Below are 21560 nucleotides of genomic sequence, written 5' to 3'. Positions count from 1 at the left end.
TTTTTCCAAGAGGAAAAAGGACAACGGTTCCATGAACTATGTCCTCAACTTGAGGATAATGGTCTATTAATAGCTACGACAGCTCTGAATATAGTTACTTTCGTTCTTCAAACAGCTTGCTGTGACCCGAATGGTAATTTATATTTACGAAACAAGCACAAAGACGTGCTCTGCGACGCGCGCAAAAGTCTAAGACCCAGCTGAGCAACTGTTGTGGTAACGCAGGGAGGATTACACAAAAAGATTCTTTCTCAAGAACTGAGAGGCCGCGAGGTGAAAGACTATCGTCGGAAAGGACTGGTGAGGGCGCCGGGAAAGCGGGGCAGCCGTAAAAGAGAATCACTTCACTTTTCGAAGGATACTGGGCTAGGGGGGAGGATATAGGATTTTGATGATGCGAGAACGGCTGAAGATGAAGCATAAAACGAGAGGAGAAGAAAAAGATAGAACAGACGAGGGCTGCAGGGAACGTAATCTGGAGTTTGGGCAGGCAAGCCCAGAGGAGGGGGCTGGAAGATGGAGAAGGGGAGCAGAAAAGGGTCCAGGGAAATAGCAACAGGATCTGGGATCAAGTAGATGGCAGTTGCTAGACTTAGAGTCCCTGGTCTGGAAGCCGGGGTAGTGGGGGGCCCGGGTTCCCCTACCAACTGCTGGGGAAGCGGCAGAGGGCCTGGCCCTGGAGCAGGCACACGCACAGCTGATCCAGTGGGACTCTGAAACCTACAAGGGTAGGATTATTAATGACCTGGCCGGAGGGCTGAGTCACACGGCGAGTCCAGGAGAGCGAGGTCAGAAAGGGATCGTGACCTGAAAAGTACTAATCCCCAGACGTGGCCACCAGGAGGCTCCCCAGCGGTGACTAACCCCCGTCACAAGCCTGTATCACCTTCTGAACCCTACGACTGTCACTCACGCGTGTGCCTACGTTCGCTTGCTTTGCCCTTGTACATAACTCTCTCGTTTCCTTTTCCTACCTAATCAGTCTTCAGGATTGGCTACAAGCATCTGTGGTGGGAGATCTAAGGTGCAACTGACCTGGGGCAAGTGACTGGGACTGGGGGTAACCTGAATATCGCTGTGATTCTTGGTGGAAGGAAGGGTCCGTCGATCACAGAGATACACTCACCTGGGTGGCGAGACAGAGCGACGTACCCCAGGGGTACTGTTATAGCACTGGAGGAGCTTGCACTGGTTGGTGAAATCTAAGCATAGAACTTACCACCCGTTCGGGGTTTGTGCCCTGGTGTTTAACAGTCTGCCCTGCGTTTGGTATCACGCTCTTGCGTCACCGCTGGGAGCGTTACACTAGCGTGACTGTAAACTTGGGTGTAGATGTGCCATGAAGGGTTAGCCCTTAAGCGTGACTGGGAACAGACGGGTGTGTCCTGTCCACACTAGAATTTCAAGGCATGTTAGTGGACATGCGTTAGAACGTGATCCGTGCTAGGGGTACCAATGAAAACTATTCCAGGGCTGGGCAGAGCAGGGGCACAGAAACAGGAGAAACAGGCCACTCCATGGGACGGCCTAAACGCAAAGGCCTCCGCATTGCACTCACTTATAAGGGACTTTGCTCCCTAAAGGTTTCTGCCAAGGATACAAAATCTGGTAGCCCGAGCCTCCAGCACTTTGCTCCTTGGGCAGATGCCAAGCTAGGTGTAAGATGCTGCCGCAGCAGACTTGGCACTGGTCTAAACGACCGCACGAGGGAGAGCCAAGCCCTCGGAGTGGCTGGCTGCCCAGGCAGCCTCCCCTCACTGCAGCCCTGTTCAGTCTCTGAGGCCTGTCCCCGGGATTCAGGCCCGGGGCGTTGGACCGTACAGCAGGCTACTGCCTCTCCCTGCTTCGTTTACAGCTTCGTGGAGCCCAGAGTGACCTCCTGCTCCGGCCTGTCGCCTCAAGCGATTGCCAACGGCGGCATCTCCCCCTCCCCTTCTATTCAGCCCCCTTGGCACTAGCCCCGGGGTGGCAGCCGGGGCCCCGCGCTGAGCGGGGAAGTGTCTGGACCTGGGTAGAAGTGAACGCAGCTCACCCTGCCTGGGCCACGGGAAGCTCCGGGAGGGTTAGAGCAGCTCCTGGGACGCTCGCTGTCCCGGGCCGAGGCCTGGGTCAGGAACAGCTTGTTCCCCAGGAGAGGCCCGGCACCCTTCTCCCCAGGCCTGTCCTACCATCCCTGGGGCTGGGCACGGTCCTGGACTCCACACACTTACCAAGGTCAGGCCACTGTCTGCCCATGGCACTCTGGGCCAGCTGCCCGCGGACTGGTCTCGACTGTGACTGGTCCTCCGCGGGGTCTGCTCTGGGGCTGGCACTCGCCGCACAGTCGGGCTAGGGACAGGGGCCGAAGGCAGGGAGCCCAGCCGGGTGGGGCAGGCCCTGGCACTTGCCATTGGCCGGGCTAGTGACACAGAGGGGCAGGAAGCCCCCTCTGTTGTTTGTGAGCAGGAACATGCAGCCCTCCCCAACCGTCCGGATTGCCACAGGAACGTGGCAGGGCCCTAGCTCAAGGAGGGCAGCGTGGAAAGAAGTGGGTCTGCGACCACGGAGGCATTCGGAGCAGGGCTGGGCTTGGAGCCGGCCAATTCAGCCCCACTTGCCTGCACGCTGGCCCTGCCCCATCCGGACTGTGTGCTCAGCACCCTCTGAGCGCACACGGGCAGCTGGTTCACCCCGGCGGACATGGCCCAGAGCTGTGCGTAGCAGTGCCCGCTCCCGGCCATGCAGAGCCCACGTCCAGTGCAGGAGGTTTTGGGGGGCACATGAGCAGGGAGTGCCACTCAGTTCCCCAGAGCCGGGCAGCTCACAGGCAGCTGGGAAAGCGGAGGCGCAGCAGAACAGATCGAGAGCCATACCAGTGCAGCCGGAGGGAGAGTTCCTTTCGGGCTGGTGACCCCGGCGCTGCCTTTGCTGCTGTTCGTCTGCGGCTGCAAAGGAGAAACGCATCCTGAAAGACAGGCCTGGTGGCCCATGCTCTCCTCCGCCCCCCACAGACCTTCCCAACCCTATGTGGCAAGCAGGGATCCCCTGCATTACGTGGCCAGGCTGAGGCGGACATGAGCAGGAAAGCCAAGTGCCTGGCGTGCATCCAGGGCTCCAGAGAAGGCCCAGATGTGGGTGAGACACAGGGGAACTGTGTATGGGCAGCTTTGCAAAGCCCTCCTTGCCTGGGAGAGACTCCGGATATTCGAGTCATGGCTCCGGGCCAGGCAGAAGCTGCAAGCGGCGGGCGCCAGCTCGCCACAGCACTGGCCTGACAGGAGCCTGCACCGCCGGCATCATTTCCCGCCGGCCTCGGGATCTAAAACCGATCTCCCCGCAGCCCCAGCATGCTGCTCACCTTGCCAACATCGACCTTCTTGTTCAGTAAGCTCTTAGCTGCTGCATGGGGAGGGAAAGGACAGGGTTAGTGGCGGTTCCCCCCTCGCCAGCACCCGCCGTGCTGCCGCCTGCCCTTGAGGGGCGGAGAGAGGCCGCTTCAAACCCAAACCCTGATGGGTTACGCCCGAACGCAGAAGGGGAGCGCCACCCCTTCCCCCAGCCTCCTGCACCCGGGGAGGCCACACCTTCACCGGCTCGAGCGGAATACGAGATGGGGACCCAGAAAAGGTCACAGCGGCTGTGGCAGCCGGCCCCGTTGGCGGCTGTTCCCTTCGTGCGAGGGCAGCATGCCCTTGGTTTCCCTGCTCAGCAGAGCTGCCCCAGGCAGGCCCAAGTTCGGCCAGCGCACACGCGAGCAGAACCGGGGGGCAGGCTTTCCAGGGACAGCGCTCGGCTCTGGCAATGATGCCCTCCCGGTCGCCCCAGAGAAACCCTCCAAACCTTCCTAAGTGGGGCAGCCCTGGGGTCTCTGCTCTCTTCCCCTGGCACCTGTCGTGACCGCTGGCCAGCAGGCGCCGCTAGAAACCCACTGACTCAGAACGTCTCCTCCCAGCTGGACCTTTCACTAGCCCCTTCCCCGGTTCCTAAACGCAGGCACTGGGCAGAGAGCGCCAGCTGCCTCTGCGTGATCTCCCGCTGTTTGCCCTCTGCACCAGTCTGATCTACCCTCACCCCCGTCCCCAGGGCCCTTCTCCCCTGCCCTCACACCAGCCGGCTCAGTGCTTGACCACCTCACAGCCAGTCAGCTGACAGCTGAGCGGTCCTTCCTCTGCCCCGACCCTTCCCATGCAGGATCACACCCTCCGAGAGCCAGCCCCCAGCCACTACTGCCCCTCCGGCCGGGAGCTGCCCACTGGGCAGCACGGCACCGAGGCGCTCTCAGAACTTGGCACAATCTCATTTCACTCCTTGAGAGCACTTCCCCCCCCCATCCCCAATCTCACCATGTGCCCACCAGGCAGGCCAGGGGGGGTGTCAGCCTGCGCTCCTAGAGGGGCACGTGGAGACACAGGGGTTAAGGTACTTCCCCAAAGTCAAACCTATGCTGGGACTAAAACTCAGAGATGATGCCCAGCCCCTGCTCTAACCGCTATCCCGCACTGCCTGGGCTCCCAACCTCCTGAGTGTCACAGCCTGGGTATCCATGGCCCTCCCCCGGTGGGGTCCAAACGGCAGAAGCTCGCTCTCCAGGAAGCAACCCCTGGAACCCGCAGCCCCCGCTGTGCTCTGGGTCCCGTCTTCACTGCCCTGCCCAGCCCTCCTGCCCTGGGGTCTCCAGCATGTTAGGCTGTGCTGCCTGCTTCCCCGCTGTCCCCTCTGGGCCTGGCCACCTGCTCGTTCGCACCCCCCCCTCCTTGGGTCTGAATCTGCATTCAGAATAGCCAACAACTGTCCCGTGTCAGCCAGCCCTGGCTGAGAGAGCAGTGGAGCTGCAGGTCTGGAATGACAGGCATTGGCAGAGATGTGGCAACCCAGGGCTCGATATGCCGGGGGTTGGGAGTCAGGATCAAGCGGCACCAGCAGGGCTGTAGGGGGAGCCCAGGGCTGGGAGAGCATGGGGATGGGGTCAGGATTGAAGGCACTGGCAGAGCCAGGGATGGGGGGCAGAACTGGGATGAAAGGAGGTTGTGAGTCGGGATTGAGGGGCACTGGCAGAGCTGGGGGGGAGCCCAGGGCTGGGATAGCAGGGGGCTGTGGGCTGGGATTGAGGTGCACCGGCATAGCCAGGGGCAGGGGGCAGGACTGGGATAAAAGGGGGTTGTGAGTCGGGATTGAGGGGCACCAGCAGGGCTCTGGGGGGAGCCCAGGGCTGGGATAGCAGGGGGATGGGGTCAGGATTGAAGGCACTGGCAGAGCCAGGGAAGAGAGGCAGGATTGGGATAAAAAGGGATTGTGAGTTGAGATTGAGGGGCACTGGCAGGTCTGTGGGGAGCCCAGGGCTGGGGTAGCAGGTGGCTGTGGGTCGGGAGTGAGGGGCACCAGCAGAGCCAGGGGTGAGGGGCAGGACTGGGGTAACAGGGGCTGCAGGTCGGGAGTGAGGGGCACCAGCAGAGCTGGAGGGAGCCCAGGGCTGGGCTAGCAGGGGCTGCGGGTCGGGAGTGAGGGGCACTGGCAGAACTGCTTGTGGTGAGCCTAGGACTGAAACAGAGGGGCTGCCGGTCAAGACCGAGGTGCATTGGCAGAGCGGTGTGTGGGGACAGATTGCACACCGCCTGCCTCTATCGGCCGGCTTTTAACCGGTGCCGTTTGTTGCTCATTCGCAGACAGAAACCCTCTCTGAACGCTACCCGAGTATCGGCGCTCGCCCTACAGCCCGGGGACTAGGTGGAACACAGGGAGCGCCGCCTCCCGGCCCACTGCCCCATGGCCACCTCTGTCTCCCATCCCCCAGCCAGCTCTGAGGAGAGAACCCGGGGAAAAGTTTGCTTACCTGACAGAAATGTACAGAAGAGGAAAGCGAGAGAGACAGGCAGGTGAGAGGAGAAGGAGGGAGTGGAGGAGAGAAGAGAACAAAAAGAGGTGTTGATTCCGGCAGAGTGCAACATTTGCAGGGAAGTTACCACTCACAGCTGGCCTGAGCACAGTCACACTGATGAGGGTGCGGGGGTGGGGGGTGGATAGTAGCCTTTTAAAATGCCACAGCAGTCAGAAAAGCGACAAGGCAGAACGAGGCAGCTCTCCGCTCCCCGGATCGTGTCTCTCGGTGTCACCGAAGCCAAATTCTTTGTCATTCAAGCACATTGGCCATATTCCCACCCAGTACCCCCTAACATTGCTGCCCCCCCCAATCTGAGGTTTGAAGTGATCCTTGCTAGCGTCTGGTGTTCAATTTGGCTTTGCTTCATGCAGCCAATTTCAAACCAGCGGGCGCATGCCCCCGACAGATCTATCCTGCCGTGGCTTCCTGTCACTCTGCTGAGCCCAGGGTGCGTGGGAGGGGGCTGCTGACTGGTCCACGGGAAAGCGCGGCTGTAACTACTACAGCTGTTCTCGCCACTGGCGCATTCGTAACAATGCGGGTTACTGGGGGGCTTTCCAAGGGACGGGGCCGACGCTCCAGCGCTTAGAGTCTTTAGGGACGGGACAACCCCCTGTGAAAGATCCGCCATGGTGCAGCCAGGAGGTACCGGGATAAACGCAGGGTGACATTCGCTGGCCTGCGCCATGCAGATCAGCCTGGATGATCGTCATGGTCCTTTCTGGCCTTAACCATGCAGAACTTCTTCGGCCCGGGCAACAGAGGCTGTGATCAAAAGGTAGCTGGTAGCTTTCCTGGGAAACAGAATGGCTTCCTTGGCTCTGCAGCATGGATCCGGTGGCTGACAGCGTTTGTCACTGGGCTGCACACAGCCACGGAGGGCACCCAGCCAGCAAATCCGGCCAGCTGTGACTCAGAAGGGAGCTGTTTGGGTGCCTTTGATAAAATGCACCGCGCAAGTACCTACACTGTGCTGAAAAGGCTACAGGCTTAGCCCGTAGCCATGCTCTATGCGATGGTCTAGCTGGAGTCGCCCCAAGATTAGAGGACAAGTTACTCCAGGATTAGAAAGCGTCTTGTGGACTTGAGACATCCGTGCAATGCCCGTGGGGACAGAGGTCCCAGCTCGGGCTTTGGCAGAGCATTCCTCGCATCTGGAGAGTGAAATGGTTGGTTCTGCTGCAAGCCAGCCCCGACAACACAGGGAGCTTCGCACTTTCCAGCTGTGCTATTAAGGAGGGTCAATATCCCTCGCTGAGGGAGGAAGAGGGGCGGAGGCGTGACTCACCCAAGCTCACCCAGCAAGTCAACGCCAGAGCTGGGAACAGAACCCAGGAGTCCCGGCCCCCAGTCGAGCGGCCCATCCCCTGGGTCACTCTGCCTCCCTAGAGCAAAGCCACCAAGCAGGTAAACTGTGCCTGCCTCATCAACTGTCACTCTTCCACATGACACAGAAGAGCAGCTCTTCCAGGGCTCGCAGAACCTTGCAAATCGGGAAGGGGAGCTGCCTTCATACCTTTCAGCAGAGCCCCCTGTGGGGAGCATCCAGACAGGCGGTACCAGTAACGTCTGGCAATCCTGGTGCCCTCCGGCAGGGGACAGCCGCCTGGCTGGGAAACGAGAGCATGGCGTGCGCTGGGAGGGAACCCAACCTCAGAGACCATCTACGTGCCACTGGCAGTGGGCTTCCATCCCCACGGAGGAGGAAGTTGGCCGTGCAAAGCGGTCACGCTTGGACCCTCAAAGCTCTTCTGACTGGTAACCCAGCCGGAAAGCAGGGGACGAGGTCTCCAAAGCCCAGCCTGACCCTGGGCTCTCCAAACCTAACTCTCAAGGTCACGCTTGGGAATGCCCGTCCACAAGGTTCAAGCTGCCGGACGCCCTGCGCAGCATGTGTAGGGTGAGGGACCTGGTCTCATCATGTGAACTCACAGATCCTGGCACAGCACGACCTGCCTACAAGACTGGCCCAGATGCTACAGTAACCGTCTGGGGGGCTCGTCCCCAGTAGCCATGGCGAGGGGAGGGGAGATGGATGCCAGCAGACTGAGATCTCTCATGGCCCTCTGGGCGTGTCACTTTGCTAGGGCTGGCTCCTGGACCGGCAGGGAGCCCAACTGAGTGTAAAGTGAGGGACTGCAGCTTGGGTTCCCGAGGCTCTGGATTGGCAGAGGATTCAGCTCTGGGGAGGTGATGCATTCGTTCCTGTGACGAAGTGGGGGATTTTCTTATCTTTTCGTGGTTTTCCAATGGTTTGCACGCAGAGGGAGTGGGACTCAGTGCCCCTGGGTGTTACTGGTTTAACGAGGGGAGGGGAGAGGGAGTTTGTTGGTACAGAGGACCAGAGAGGGAACTTGGGACCCAGCCGATGGCCTGGAGGAGGGACACCCCAGAGCCTGGTGACCTGACGACCCTCACTGGAGACCCAGCTCAGGAGTCGCAGCCAGTTCTGGCCAGTGGGAGGACAATGGGCTGCGGAGAGAGGACCCCATGACCTAACCAGCCAGTTCCAGCTGGGGGGGGGAGGGGGAGAGGAGAGGAGGCCCAGACGACCCTGTTTACCTGGAGAGAAGACAATGGACAGAGGCGGGGCCTGGGGCCGGTGATCTCAGATGCCCAGCTGGGAAGCAGGGGGGCTCTGGGCTGGAAAGGGGGAGCAGGCAGAGCCCACCTGGATGCAGGGGAGACTGGGATGTGCTGCGCTGAGAGAGGCCAAGCCTGAGGGTCAGAGGGTTTCCTGTGCTGTGTTCAATGCTCAATAAACCCTCCTGTTTTACGCTGGCTGAGAGTCACTCCGGTCTAGAGAACAGGGTTGCATCAACCCTTCGGGGGGTGTGGAAGCCCCAGGGGTCCAAAGCGAGTGGACTCCCTGAGGGGGCCCGTGGCAAGAGACAGACGTGCTAAGGCTCAGAGAGGTGCGGCTCCAGGAGGTGGAGGGCCTGACCCCGAGAGAGAGTGGACCCCCGAGAAGGGCTGTCTCACTGAAAGGGGTTCCCCCCACGGACTGCACGGAGCCAAGAGTGGGCACCGTGACAGTTCCCCAAAGGAGAAGGGTGCAGAACCAGAGAGGACTTCACACCTTAAAGCCAGCAGGGAGAACCCAACACTCTGGGCTTATTCATTATTAGAGACAATGGGAAGACTCTGGAGGACTACAACCCTGGCGTGACGGGATCGGGTGCAGGAAGAGGCGAGACAAAGCCAGGCCCGTTGTCTACAGCCGAGGAGGCTGCCAGCAAGGCGGGTGCTCCGGCAGAGATCTCTCGCCCAGAGGGCAGGGGAGATCTGAACATCAATGACAAGAAGCCTTGTGCACCGTGGGTGAGGCTTGTCTGGAGACAGAGGGGATGGAAGGGGACAAAGCAGGGAGTGGGGCAGAGATGATTTAGTTGGGGATTGGTCCTGCTTTGAGCAGGGGGTTGGACTAGATGACCTCCTGAGGGCCCTTCCAACCCTGATATTCTATGATTCTATGAACCTCACAGGTGGAGGGGCCAGAAGCCACTTGCAGCCGCTCTCCATGTCCTGGAGGATGGTGTGTAAGATGAGGTGCAAAGGGACCCTTTGGGCCAACCCTTTGCCTAACCCATCGGAGCAACAGCCTGCCACACCTACGACGAGCTGATGCGCCAGAGCCAGAGCTTCTTCTGGGGGAGCGGCACCAGGCGGGACAGCAATGGAGGGGTCACAGGCTGTGGATCCCCCCTGGAGAAGAGGGGAGCAGTGCATTCAGCACCAATTGCTTCCTATCAAGGCCCGATCTAGGATCCCAGATCTAGGGGCTGGTCTACACTGGGGGGGGGGGTGTACGTGAATAGCGTAGCTGAAGTCGAAGTATCTTAGATCGATTTACCTTGGGTCCTCACGACACGGGATCGACGGCCGCAGCTCCCCCGTCGACTCCGCTACCGCCGCTCGCTCCGGTGGAGTTCCAGAGTTGACGGGGAGCGCGTTCGGGGATCGATATATCGCGTCTTAACGAGACGCGATATAACGATCCCCGATAAATCGATCGCTACCCGCCGATGCAGCGGCTAGTCTGGACGTACCCTAGGATCCAAACTCGCTTCAGGGCTGGAGCTGTCCATTCAGCACCACTGGTCATGGGTGGCTATGGGTCATCTTTTGGTGATCAGTCCAATACATCGTCCAGTGGCCATCAAAGGCAGCCCAGGAGGTTCTCCACGGGGGCTCTCTGCTGTGGCAGGCTCAGGGCCTGTTTGTAGCTCTTTCAATTGCTCTCCTGGGTGGGCGTCGCTCTTGCTTCTAGTTCATTTTTCATCCTTGGCCAGTGACTCTATGGCCAATATCCACCATCTGCCTGGCCCATGTTCTTGTGAAGACAAGAGATCTATTATTCTGCCACGCCGAGCTAAGCAGCACCAGTCCCGCTCCAGGCCGAGGCCAGAAACCCCACCGCTCCCTTCTTGGTGTGGCAGCTCCATTTCTGTTGAAGCTACCGCTCCTTTCCAAACTCCCGGGCCCCTCTCCACTGCGCAACATCGATTGTTTCCCCTAGTGGAGAAACTCGTGTGACTCGCTCACTTGTCCTCCGTGCTGCTGTACGAAAAGCCCTGACGTGCTCCGCTCCGCTCTAGCCACCTGCTGCTGACTCCACAAGGGGCTGGAATGTGACTTTGACACAATGTCTCGCAGACAGAGGGGAAGTGAATCCAGAGAGGGCGCAGCCAGGGCAGGAGAGTTTGGAAGCTGCTCCTGTGTCAGCCATTGAACCATCGGGGCGTTTCTCTTTTCAAACGCGCGTTGTCAGAGCTGGCGGGGCAGTTCCCGGGGTCAGGAGAGTGACAGCAACTTTCCACATCAAGCAAAATCTGTTTACGGGCAAGTGACAGCAATCTAGGTGCATCTTCATTCAGGGGGTCTCACGGGTGTAACCGGATCAATTTTAAATCGATTTCATTACAGCTCCCTAATATATACCCCTGGGTGTCACCCTAAATTACCCCCTCCCACTGGCCTCTGCTTTTCAGATAGTCACAGGCTGTTCCCACGTGCCCCTCTGAGCCCTGCCATAGCCACCCGAGGCAGCGTCTCTCTCCTTGCAAGCTTCCAGCCCCAAGTACATTGTGAATGCCTATGGACTGAAGTCTGCATAGAGATTCAGGTGCCTCTTCTTAAAGCAGATGCAGGCAATGCCGACACCAGTCTGCTCTGAGGGGACGGGCTTATAACCAGTGCCAGACACAGTGGGACACGTGGGTCAGTCACTGCTCCCTCCACTGGATTTGTTGGTTGGATCCCGGCCGGAGTTTTGCACGGACATTAATACAAGCTCGGGTGGGTCAGTTTCTGTCACTGCCATGCAGATCAGTCTCCTGCATGCAGGGCTGGCACCAGCGGACACAAAGCAAAGAGCCCCACCTCCGGTTTGGGTGGACAGATAAAACCAGACAAGGCTCTGGCCCATGCACTTGGGTCACACAACCTCATGCATCATTCACCAAGTTCAACCTCCAGGTAAGGCCAGGGGGAGGAGCGGGCGGGAGGCCGTGGCAAGCAGAGAGCCAGCATTCACAAGGAAGACCCTTTGGGATGGAGGTGGCACGGGGGGGAGCCTGTCTGAATGCCCACAGACCCTCCATATGGATAAGCTCTTCCTTATCCCCAGCTATCTCCTTTCACTAGACTAGCCAGTCAGCCCAGCCGCTTCCAGACAGCCCCCGGCATGCTCAGGCGTCTTTCCCCAACACTTCCTTTAACTCAGGCTCTGTTTTTCCTTCCCCAGCACTGCTGAGCCCCAAGGCACCTGTGATTGACAGATGCCTCCTGCCAGGCTTCCCATTCCAGTGATCCTTGTGCTCCCAGACCATGGAAGAGCGCAATGGGAAAGGCAGAAAAAGCCACCTCTCCATCACCCACCAAAGCCGGGGACTGGCCCCCAGCTGTTTGTTGAGCTTCCCCCCAGTCATCTGCCAGTGCATTGCAGAGATCAGTGCAACAGCAGCGCCCGGGGCAGTAACCGAGTCCCTTTCACCTTCGTCCGGAGACAGACTGGGTGCCCTCATACAGGTGCGCACCCAACGGGCGGCCCGTATCAGATACTGCTGCCAAAGCCACCTCTTCCCCCGGCTGCCAGACACATTTCTGCTCTGTGCCGGAGCTGTCAATATCCACCCCCCTGTGCTCAGCCGGCCAGTGACTTCACCGCATCAGGAAGAGGAGGCGGGCGCTGGAGAGGGAAAGGTCTCTGCAATGACATGCCGGATCAACAGGGGGTATAGAGATGCCAGAAGAGCAGACGACGGCCGTGCCAATCGGCGGCTGCTCTGTGCACAAAGCTCCGGGAATCTTGCCAACGCAGCGCCCAGTGCGCATGCAAACTGGCACGACAGTCACACCTAGGTTGGACGTTCACACTGTGCTCCGGACACAGGTGAGCTTCAGGCAGAAAGGCAAACGGAACCATGTCAGAGCCCATCTCCAGGCCCCACGCGCACCAAGAAAGGGCCCCAAGCTCCTTGCAAACCCCATTTGGAAATGGATAGAGGGGAAATTTTCAAATGCCTCCAAATGACTTCGGAGCCAAAACCCCATTGACTGGCAGTGACACGGACTCCCAGGTGCCTGCGGGGCTTTTGAAAATGAGAGATAGGCTCATAAATCACTTGGGTGCTTTGGTCAATTTCATCTGAGCCCATTTTCAGAAGTGCCGAGTCCCAAAGTCAGTGGGCTTCAGGCTTCCGCGGCCCAGAACCTCAACGCCTAACATCCACTGCAATCAGTGGGAGACAGGCACCTATATACCTTGGAGGATCTGGGCCCTAAGTGACTTAGGAGCCTTTGTAGCGGTTACTCAGAGGCTCTGCTTAGCCATGACTGGGGGGCGGGGCGGTGCATCAGACTTGCATAGCCACACTGGAGACATTCCCTGTGCCTCTGGGAACTTACCCCCCTGACTGCCAGACAGGGGGTGCCCCCAGACCCTGGCACGAGGGAGATCTCCTCGGAAAGGAACTTTCTTCAGCTCCAGTCTTTACATTTTAATACAGCGCCACAAAGCAAACGGGTGCTGTCTGCTCTCCCCCCTCGCTCCCTGAAACACCCCCCTCCAGTGACTCTCGCTCCGTGCGAGAGCCACCGTGGGTCTCCGCCCTGCTGACGTCTTCCAAATATCGGGGGTGCTTCTGGCGGGCGCCTCAGGCTGATCCGCTGCACAGGGTGAATGTCAGTCCTTAAGCGCACCCAGCACCTATCTGCTGTCCGCTCTCTGGACGAACCATGCAATCGCACACCAACGTGTGATGGGCAACTGTGGCGCTGTGCCTGGGGGCGGTGCTCACACCTTATACAGTGGGCGATCTGCCTGCCTGCTCCCCGGGCTTTGGGTCATTTAATTGTTTCCCGTTTCGGCCCGACTGTGGAAATCCCTCGCTGGGGGAGGAATCCCAATGCGGCAGCCGCGGCAAACCGACCAACGAAGCTTGAGGATGGGAACTCCAATCCCAAGCTGGGAACAGAATCTCTGGGCACGCTGGGAAAGCCGGCTGGGCCTTCGCTGCCCTGAGAAGCCACCAGTGCACGATACCAGGCCAACAGCCTGGCCGATGCAAGAGGGTCCGCAGCTAGGCACGACCCTCTGCCTGACACTGGTTGCAGCTGGCATGCATGGCCCTTGCCTCCTCCTGCTCTAGGGACTGATCGCAAGCGCCAAAAGGGGCCGGGGATGTCCCCACTGCGGTCAGGAGGTGGACAGCAGCACGGGTAGGCATCCCCAAGCTGGCTTTAATGGAGCTAAAAACAGCTGGTGTAGCCACCCCAGTACAATCATGCCCAGCCCAGGGCTCTGTGTATGGCAGGAAAACAGCCGAGGGCTTGGCTTGTTTCAAAGAGGAGCCGCACAGCACATCCAATGTGGATTATGCTCCCAAACCAATCAGCCAGGACTACAAAGAGTGGCATTTAAAATACAGGGTCTGCAGCCCATCTCCACCTTCCGTCCCCTGCCAAGCCCTGAGTTCAGGTTTTTACGCCCCCCGAGGAGTTCACCAGCAGCTGCTCCCTGCCCTGTGTGAGAAAGGGATGGGCTTCAACTCCTGCCAAAGGGAACACAGAGTCCCGGGCTGAGCGCGGCGTGACAGCAAAATGGAGGCGGGCGTCACCGCCACATTGCTGGCTTTAATGAATGAATAAATCAATAGGAGCTGGCTCTTGGACTACAGCCAGGAACCCACATGCCAGAGGGCGGGGAGTATTTGGGTGCCCATTTTACTAATAGGGAAACTGAGGCACAGAGCGAGGGTTGCCTAATGTCACGAGGAGAAGCGACGGATAAAATTTTCAAAAGGGCCAGATTGTGAAAGGGACTTAGGCACCTCTTTGCATTTCTAGGGGCCTAAATACCGTTGCAAATCTTGCCCTGAGTCAGGGCCGCCCAGAGGGAGGGGCAAGTGGGGCAATTTGCCCCAGGCCCCGGGCCCCACAGGGGCCCCCACGAGAATATAGTATTCTATAATATTGCAATTTTTTTATGGAAGGGGCCCCCAAAATTGCTTTGCCCCAGGCCCCCTGAATCCTCTGGGCAGCCCTGCCCTGAGTCACTTAGGAGCCTAAGCCCCATTGGATTTCAATGAAAGGTAGCCTCCTCTCAGTGCCTAAGTCACGTCTGAGAATTGGACACTGGCTCCTAAATCACTTAGGCCCAGGTGAAGATTTTACTTAGATGCTGCTAAGGCCTGGTCCACACTAACCCCCCACTTCGAACTAAGATACGCAACTTCAGCTACGTGAATAACGTAGTTGAAGTCGAAGTACCTTAGTTCGAACTTACCGCGGGTCCAGACGCGGCAGGCAGGCTCCCCCGTCGACTTCGCGTACTCCTCTCGCGGAGCAGGAGTACCGGCGTCGACGGCGAGCACTTCCGGGATCGATTTATCGCGTCTAGACAAGACGCGATAAATCGAACCCAGAAGATCGATTGCTTACTGCCGGACACGGAGGTAAGTATAGACATACCCTAAGTGAACTAGGTACTTTTGAAGTGGAGTCCCTGATGTGCAGTGCCCGACTCTGACCACCAGGTGTCCTGCCCTGCACATAAACATTTCAGGGCTTTCATCAAGATAGCGGGTTCAAACCTGGCATTTCCCCCCTGAGCCCTGGGGGCGATGAACAAGCTGTGTGCCCTGACAACCTGCACGTACAAGGGGGCGGGCACCAAACTGGAGGCTGGGCTTTTAAAGTGTGGCCAGGTCGCCGGGCTTCTCCCCCATCGATCCTGGTTGCCATCCGAGATTATGACCCAGGTTCTGAGTTCCCAGGGACGAGAGGCCCAATTGCAGTAACATGGAAATTAAATAAGAACGTGAGAACGGCCAGACTGAGTCGGACCAAAGGTCCATCTAGCCCAGTGTCCTGTCTGCCGACAGCGGCCAGTGTCAGGTGCCCCAGAGGGAATGAACAGAACAGGGAAATTTACCGAGTGATCTAACCCCTGTCGTCCGGGCCCACCTTCTGGCAGTCAGGGGTTTAGGGACACCCAGAGCATGGGATTGTATCCCTGACCATCGTGGCTAATAGCCATTGATGGACCTGTCCTCCGTGAACGTATCTAATTCTTTTCTGACCCCAGTTACACTTTTGGCCTTCACAACATCCCCCGGCGATGAGTTCCCCAGTTTGACTGTGCGCTGTGTGATGAAGTACTTCCTTCGCTTTGTTTTAAACCGGCTGCCTATTAATGTCATCGGGTGACCTCTGGTTCTGGTGATATGGGAAGGAGTAAATAACACGTCCTTATTCACGTTCTCCAACATTCAGGATTGTATTGACCTCTATCACAGACCCCCGCAGGTATCTCTTTTCTAAGCTGAACAGTCCCAGTTTTTTTACTCTTTCCGCCATTCCAGACACCTATGCATTTTCCAATTCTACTTTTTAATCCTCGTTTCCCCCCAGGACCTTTTAAAATCTCTGCTGGAATAAACTGGAACTGCCTCCAGTGCCCGGCACCCTTCCTCAGAGCAGACCCGGCTGCGTTTGCTCCCGGTTCTGGGCGCTGGTTGGGGATGAGATGTTAATGATGGATGAAGTTGCATGCGCTCAGATTTCTGGGGTGAGGGGGAGGAAAGAGAGGGGAAACAGGGAGGGTCCCTTCAGGACACGTCTACCTTGTTCCACCAACCCCATGGTGGCACCGGAGGCGGCTGCAGACATTGTGGCGGGAGCGGTGGTCTGTCTGCCGACTGTCAGCACCAGGGTAGGAAACGGAGGGACAAGGAGAGCGGTCGGGGTGTGGGGGGGGAGAGAGACAGAGAAAGACAGAGAGAGGGAGCGAGACAGACGGAGGGCAGGAAAGATAGGGAAAGAAACGAGACAAAGGAAGCAGAAAAAAAGATTCGAGTTAAAGTTTAGATGGAGAGGCGAGATTGCTGGTAGCTGAGCCCCCGTTCCACATGCCCCAGGGGCGACCGGCCTAGAGCCACGGCTGGGGGCACGTCCACACCGCAATGCCGGGGGTGGGGGCTGCGTGGAGACACTCGAGCTAACTTTCAACCTCCCCCCCTTGCCAGATTTCCGAGCCCGAACGGCTACACTGCAATGTTATTGCCCTGCAAGCCCAGCAGCTGACATGGGCCAGCCGCGGGCGTTTAACTGTAGCAGAGACATACCCTCTGTGCCCAGCGGGGAAGCTACTCCTGGAGGTGGCATAGAGGGTCCTCCACACAGCAGCACCCTCCACCCCGCCAGGCCCTGCTAGCTTCGCTGTGACATCAGGGGACATCCCAGCCAAGGAGCTGCGACCCCGTGCCGTGTGGAACGGACGGGAGAAGGGATTCTCGCCCAAGACGCCAACTCTGAGATCCTGAGGGATGCACGGGGCAGGGCACCAGAGCCCCATGCCCATAGGTTGTCCCCAAAGCCCAGTGGGAGCTTTGAATCCCTGTGACACAGTCAATGGCTGCTTATTGCTTAGTCTTTCTTGCACCGCTTGCTAAGTGACCATGACCCTGGAAAGCTGAAGTCCAGGCCTGGGTGCTGCAGAGCGAAGTCATGGCCCCTCGGGAGAGAAAGCAAAATGTCCTGCTTGAGGGATCTACCCAGCTGCCCCCTGCCTTGTTCCCTTGAGATGTTTCTCCTCACTCCTCTAGACAGGGGCAGTAGCAGGGGCCCGAGGCAGTCAGTTTCAGCTGATACTGGGTGCCAACCGAGGAGGGGCAGACCAGGAAAGAAGGGTATGCTTTAGAGCGGCATTCCCAGGGACATCCAGCCGGCAGGGGCATGCCCCTTCCCCACCAGCCCCCTCCCCTGGAGCGCTCTGCCAGCAGGATAGTTGGGAGGTGAGAATCAGCCGCGCCGTGAAATTGACAAAAATGGGATTGCAATGGCTGAAAGAGACACAGATCCATCCGCCTCTCCCCTGAAACATACCCAAGCACGTCTGCATTTCTACAGGCGCCTGGAGGCATCGCAATCAGACCCCTCCAGCCTTGGTGTGCAAATGTTAACAGTGGGATCTAGAGGGACTTCTTTAGAACAGACCTGTCCGGGGCACAACAGGTTTCTGCACTAGGCGTCTGTGTACTGAGGCTGGCCAGGCACAGGTGAGATGAGCTCTGTCATTCTCAGCTCTATACCCAATTCCCCACATCACCAAACCAGCACGGCTCAGGATAAGAGGTTGTCCTCTAAGGCCGAGGAACGGCAGCTGCCTGGGCTGCGTCTGGCTCTAAGCAGCGCTGAGAACTCCTCAGGATAGGTCGACACTACAGATTTCACAGCTCTGTCGGCCAGGGTGTGAAGAGCAGAGATTCCCTGACCAACGGAGCCTGGCTGGCAAAGCTCCTGGTGCAGATGCAGCGGCATCGGCAAAGTTGAGCTTTTACCATCATCGCTTGTTTCACTGGGGCGTGCAGCAACCCCATGCAGTATCTTCGGGGACCACACTATAGCGAGTTTATGTAGCACTGTGGGAGAGGGATTGTAGGCAACTCCAGGGAGGGAGGTTACCATGGCTCCTCCAGGAACCAAAAACAGGGTGTGATTAAGGACAACCAGGTTGTAAACACCTCCAGAGAGACCAACAAAGAAAGGGCTTTGGGAATAAAAAGGCTGCCTTTAAACTAACGCAGGGCCTTCTTTCTGATGCAGCAAGCGGACTGGACCTTCTGTCCAAGGGGGGGCCCCAATCCTTGCAGGAGAGTGGGAAAGATGTGCCCCCCCCCCCCCGACCGATTGGGGACGTGTCGTGTGTGGTTAAATCTGCGTATTGTTCTCATAGGTTCTCTCGGTGACGCTTTTGCCTTAAGAACAAAGGGGTTTGCTTAGAAAGCGTGGGGCGGTCACTTGTAACGGCTGGCCACACCCAGCTGGGAGGCAGTCTGCCTTGGTCAGATATCACAGTGGAAGGCAGGGGGCCGGAGAAGCCTTAAAACCCCCGCTCACCAGGGTCCCGGCTCAGAGACAAGTGATGTCCGAGACCCTGCCAGGGCCCTCGCGGCGGGAGGGACACGGGGAGACTGTGACAGAGCGGTTCGCTGAACCGGTACGAGCACAGCTCTGCCGCTCTAGCTGCATCCACAGGAGGAGCGCTTTTCTGGTGTGGAATCGTGCCTCCCGCGAACGTGGCCTCGGTCCCGAGGGGGGCTAAGGTCGCTCTCGCGCCTCAGGGGCAAACACTCTTTGCAATGCGAAGCCGAGCCGAGCGCTTACCTGAAAAGTTCCTCGTGGCCAGCATGGTGGTGAGAATCGCCCCCTGGAAGAGAAGAGCCAGGGTTGGTACAGCACAGTGCAGGAAACCTGGTCTGTTTCGACAGGGCCAGGCCGCCGACCACCTGGGCGCTGCCCCCTGGACGCACGAGGAGGGTGTGGCCAAGTGGGGAAGGTGTACCTAGCGCACGGGGATGCTGGCTTTGTTGGCCTGCTCCACCGTAGCCTACCGCGGGCAAGTCCCGTGAGCTCCTTGAGCCCCAGCTTCCCACCCGTGACGTGGGGCTGACGCCCCGGCCCCCCCTCGCATCGGGGCAGGGAGGGCAGAGCCCGGGAGGGTGGGAACCCGTGCCGGTCCCGAGGTGGTGAGCCGAGGCTGGGGGTGACTCCCTGCCAATGCACTGCCCCGAAGGGAGCTACGGACGCCGACCAGAATCTGCTGCACGTCTGCCCGTGGGACTCCACTGGCCGCAGCACGCCCCCACCCCCGAGAGCACGGCGCCTTGCTCCCCTCAGATCCTCCCGACTCTTCCCTCTCTCCTCTGTGGGCCGACGCTCCAGAACCCCTGAGGTTCTGATGAGTGGCACAGGCCTCTAAGGGACAGGGTGGGGTCTGGAGACCCTGGTGAAATCCGGGCCCCATGGGGATTTTCTCACTTAGCAGCAGGAGCTGGGGGGGCCGTGGGACACAGGAGGGGCAGAGGTGCAGTTCTCACAGGTTCTGCCACACGACGGTCATCAGGCCCTTTCCCAGCCCCTTCCTCCCACTTAGCTACTTCACAGAATGGCCCATGGTCCTGGGACTCTCCTGCGTATCCTTCCGCTCACAAAGCCAGGCCACAAGTCCCCCTGGGCGTTATACCCCCTAGAGAAACAGCCCTCGCCAGCTACCACCCTGTCCCCTCTAGCCGCCCTCAAGGGGGCACCAAACCTGGCACCTTTGCACCTTAAAGCATGAGCCAGTCCAGCCTGAGCGAACAGACCCACCTCTGTTAAGCAGGGCCGGAGCAGGCTTATCCACCTGCACGGGCGTGGGCTACACAAACAGTGGGAGCTGAACCCCCCCGCCAGATGCTGGACTCTCCGGGGGCAATGGACTTACCCTGCCATTGCAGAGACGCCCAGTGGCTGACACACTGCGGTTCCTGTGCGCTCAACGGACAACGTGCAAGGCAGGCGGGGCCAATCTGCTCCCCCAGCAGGGGCAGGCGCATGCCACCCCCCGGGGAAGGGCTAGGAGCTGGGGGATCAATTCTCCAGCTCCAGTCTCAGCTGCTAGCACCTGGAGAGGATTTGCAGGGCTCTGAGCTCTGTGGTGCGGCCAGGAGAACCCACTGGCCCAGGAATTCTCCTGGCGGGGGAGACGCCGGGGCACGCTATGCCCTGGATGTGCCATGCTAACAAGCCAAGCAGCCTCTGCTCCTTTCTGGGGCTGTTGGCTGAGCAGCAGAGATCATGGGGCCCCCGGGGCAGGGGGGACCTCAACCCCACACTGACCCCGCCGTGTCTGTTTGCCGTGGCTCTCGGGAGAGTCCGGCCCCAGGGCTCTGCAGGGGCATTTACCTTGAGCTTCCTCCTGGCGTTGAACTTTTTCAGACACTCTACGGTCTCCTGCCTGTGCATCATGGAGGCCACGGTGGAACGTTGCTGGAGGAGAGAAGGTGAGGGAGAGAAATCAGTTGCTTCTGCCTCGGCACCAGAAAACGAGTGTGGTCAGGGGAGGGAACGGGACGAGGGGGGAAGGGGGGGGCTAGAGAAACGGCTTAGCCAGCAGAGTCCTGCCCCACCCAGATAAGCCTCTAGTGCCCCCAGAGGCGTGGTCCTGGCTTGGGACCACAGGTGACATAACACTGCAGATATGGCAGGCCACCAGCACTGGGCACCCCTGGATCCTGTCCCACCAGATCAGCGACAAAGCTCCAAGAGTCTATCTACACGGCACACTAGGCCCGAGTGGGACTCAGGTTTGAGCCGAACCCTGCCTTTTGCCCACCCACAAATCAGCCTGACTTGTAGCCAGCGAGCACTCAGGGCCGGGATCCTAGGACCAAGTCCTACTCCCTGTCGTTTGGCAGTGTGGACGCAGCTCAAGCCACGGCCCCGATTAGAAGAGCGGCGTAGAGCAGCGCGGCTGCCTTAGCACGACTGAGACCCGAGCCCAGCAACTGGGAGCCCAGGTTTACGTTGCAGGGCGGCCGCTCCTGCACAGGCTGGAAACACAAGCCCGGGTCTCACAGACCCAGGTTTACAATGCAGCACAGACAGACAGACCCTCGGGGGACGTCTACGTGACAATAAAACCCCACGGCACCGAGTCTCAGAGCCCAGGTCAGCCGCCTCAGGCTCACAGGGCACGGGCTGCCGGGCTATAAAATCGCAGTGTGGACATTCTGGGCCCCTCCCTGTGACGTTGCGCTCCGTATGTTTTATAAAAATATGTTTATAAATGTGAGTATGATGTAACTGGAATATGCTTCATGCAAAAGGTCTCTTGTAAGGTATCATTACAAAGCTTAGGATCTCTTGAGTGTGTTCATCCAATTTGTTTGCATGTATTATTCCTATGTCTGGAGTTAGGAGAATAAGATATAAACTTGTATTACAGGTGTAAACATTAAGTGGAAGCCATTAAGGGTGCTTCAGAATCAATCACCTGTAAATGGCTCTGTTTACGTGTAAGCCTTCTTGGGTAGGTGCTGGCCAGCCAGTGGGTAATGAAGTCTTACAGGGACATGTGTACATGTCACATGATACTGGAATCCATCTTTAACCTGGTGCTTTTCCATTTAGAAGGAGGGGTGGGGACCCAGATTCCCCCTTGGGCCAAAGATATAAAAGGGGGTGGGGAACAGAACAAAAGGGGCTGCAAGTCATGAGAAATCCCCAAGTTACCACCTGAGCTGGAACTAACAAGGGCTGTACCAGGGGAAAGGGTTGTTAGGAAGGAGTCTAGTCTGCGAAAGAAGCTTATTGGACGATCTCTGAGGGTGAGATTTTACTTGTAAACAGGTTCTTAATGTATTAAGCTTAGACTTGC

The 21560-nt window shown here is 58.5% G+C and overlaps 1 protein-coding gene across 3 annotated transcripts in view; it reads right to left on the bottom strand.

The window, feature by feature from the left end:
• Positions 1–21560, bottom strand: part of CAMK2B (calcium/calmodulin dependent protein kinase II beta) — a 75987-nt gene that overhangs the window by 29141 nt on the left and 25286 nt on the right. For all 3 annotated transcript variants that reach the window (XM_029913042.1, XM_029913046.1, XM_029913038.1), the window contains exons 7-11: positions 20087–20170; positions 18527–18569; positions 15985–16059; positions 3338–3375; positions 2853–2924 (exon numbers count right to left, since the gene is read on the bottom strand). In XM_029913042.1, the coding sequence (XP_029768902.1) occupies positions 2853–2924; positions 3338–3375; positions 15985–16059; positions 18527–18569; positions 20087–20170 (312 nt within the window). The remainder of the gene's footprint in view (positions 1–2852; positions 2925–3337; positions 3376–15984; positions 16060–18526; positions 18570–20086; positions 20171–21560) is intronic.

This window comes from Terrapene carolina, unplaced genomic scaffold (assembly GCF_002925995.2).
Source record: "Terrapene carolina triunguis isolate 2854851 unplaced genomic scaffold, T_m_triunguis-2.0 Scaffold53, whole genome shotgun sequence".
Classification (NCBI taxonomy): Eukaryota; Metazoa; Chordata; order Testudines; family Emydidae; genus Terrapene; species Terrapene triunguis.
The sequence above is the reverse complement of the archived record's forward strand: the minus strand, read 5'-3'. Positions and strand labels throughout refer to the sequence as shown.